The 2,356-nt window shown below is 45.2% G+C and overlaps 1 protein-coding gene across 1 annotated transcript; it reads left to right on the forward strand.

The window, feature by feature from the left end:
* Positions 1-298: 298 nt before the first annotated feature.
* LOC105179378 lies at positions 299-2,107 on the forward strand. Its single transcript, XM_011102988.2, has one exon. The coding sequence runs from the start codon at positions 299-301 to the stop codon at positions 2,105-2,107; it is 1,809 nt and encodes a 602-aa protein (XP_011101290.2).
* The last annotated feature ends 249 nt before the right edge of the window (positions 2,108-2,356 follow it).

The raw sequence follows: 2,356 nt of genomic DNA on the forward strand, positions 1-2,356 counted from the left end.
ATTTTTGTTTTTTAATTTTTTTAATATAATATATATATATATATATTACTTTTATTTATAATATATATAAAATATAAAAAATTATTTATTATACACCCAAAAGCAACGACTTGCAACAGCATTCAAAAGATATTACGTTCTCCGTTGTACACACGGCAGCACGCAGTCGAACTTTCCTCAGCCACTGGACCATAATTCTTGTCGAAGCCGAGGTAGTCTTCTCCGTCATCTGCTTTGTGAATTCCTGCTCTTTTTGCAGTTTTCATAGGGTTATTGTTGTTTCTTGGTTTCAATGGTAATGGCGGCTGAGGAAGAGAAATCAATCCAAGACGTGCTCTCCCTCCCAATCCTCCTCGCTGATCGAGCTATCAAGTCAGCTCAAGAAGCCGAGTCTTTCAAGCCCGAAAACTCGGAACTCGCCCGCCAAGTAACCGAGCTCTCTCAGCTTCTTCGCTCCGCCGCCCGCCTCACCACCACCTCCCCCGGCGTCTACGACCGCCCCATCCGCCGCGTGTCTTTGGATGTTATGAAGGCCCTCGACCGGGCGCTAACCCTTGCCCGCAAATGCCGCCACAAGAAAACCAACGTCCTCCACCACGTGCTCTCCATCACCACGGCGGCGGATTTCAAGAAGGTCTCGGCTTTACTTGATTCTTCATTGGCTGATATTAAATGGGTTCTCTCTATATTCAGTCAAGACACTGATAATTGGAGTATTAATCTGTCTCTGCCACCGATTGCTACTACTGATCCTATTTTAGCTTGGGTTTGGCCTTACATAGCTGCTGTCCATATGGGCCGGGCCGAGGCTGCCAACGAGCTAGCAATTTTAGCACAGGGTAATGATAGGAACAAGAAGATTATAGTTGAAGAGAATGGGATACCTCCCCTTTTGAAGTTGTTGAAAGAAAGTGGGAATCTTGATGCACAGAATGCTGCTGCCAGTGCTTTGTGTAATTTGGCGGATGATCAAGGCCGTGTGAGGATGATCACGGATGCATTGGGGGTTCAAGTCGTTGCCAGAGCGCTATCGGAAGCGCCTATGAGGGTTCAAGTGACATTGGTGAATTTGGTGTCGAGAATGGTGGAAATGGATGCAAATGTGCAAGAGGAGTTTGGTAAGGAGAATGTGACGAGACCGCTGGTGGCCCTTTTGGGTATGGATGTGGATTTGGAGGAGTTTAAGGAGGCGAATTCACGGAAGACGGTTAATAGCTTGCATTCGATTGTTCAGATTAATAAAGAGATGGTGAAGAAAGGTGTAAGTGGTCTTGGTAGTGGTAATAGTTTTGAGGGGAGTAGGCATCACAGTCATAGGAAGGAGAAAGAGAGGGAAATGGAGTCCCCGGAGGTGAAATTGAGGCTTAAAGTGAGTTGCGCCGCTGCATTATGGAAGTTGGCGAAAGGGAGTTTGTCGAATAGTAGGAAAATTACTGAGACTAAGGCTTTGCTCGTTTTGGCGAAGATTATCGAGAAGGAGCCTGTGGAACTAAAGATGAACTGTTTGATGGTAGTGATGGAGTTGACTGCAGTGGCTGAGTCTAATAACGATCTTAAACGTGCTGCTTTTAACCCAAGTTCAACGGCTGCAAAGGTCGTCTTGGATCAGCTCTTGAGGGTGATAAATGAGGATGCAAGCCCGCCCTTGGTGACTCCGGCTATTAAGGCTATTGGTTGTCTAGCATCAATGTTTCCTGCAAAGGAGAAACGGGTCGTGCAATCTTTGGTTGCACAGCTCGGTCGTAGGAATCTTGACGTTGCAGCTGAAGCAGCCAAAGCTTTAGGAAAATTTGTCTGTGATGACAATTATAATCGCAAAGAGCATTCGCAAGCAATTATTGAGTTCAATGGGGTGCCAAAGCTAATGAATTTGCTGAGAAGCAACGATCGAGGTCCATTGCATCTGCACGAGATTGTATTACTCTGCAACCTAGCGATAAATGCCGGTAACAGCAAAGCACTAGAACAAGCTAGAGTTCTGAGTGTGCTGGAGGGAGCTGCTCGACATGTAGTCACTCACCATCCCGATCTGAGAGAACTGTTTGCTAAGGCCATACACCAGCTTACAATCTATCAGGCTGGAATACATACACATGGAGAGGTGTAGGAAGGTTCTAACATTCTGTCACTGTTGTCTTGAGCATATTGTTATCCATGAATGATGAGTTACCTGGACACATGAATCAAAGGTTGATATAATTATTACATGTGAATGGTTAATGTATCAGAAAGACTACATCTGTCCAGGGTTGCCCAAGGTCATTCATATTACCAGAATCACATCAACATCCAGAGCTCTATGGGCTACTCTGGGCCTATGGGCCTATACCATTTTTCTTGTGCCTAATATGATAAG

Source organism: Sesamum indicum, unplaced genomic scaffold, assembly GCF_000512975.1.
Source record: "Sesamum indicum cultivar Zhongzhi No. 13 unplaced genomic scaffold, S_indicum_v1.0 scaffold00155, whole genome shotgun sequence".
Taxonomy (NCBI): Eukaryota; Viridiplantae; Streptophyta; class Magnoliopsida; order Lamiales; family Pedaliaceae; genus Sesamum; species Sesamum indicum.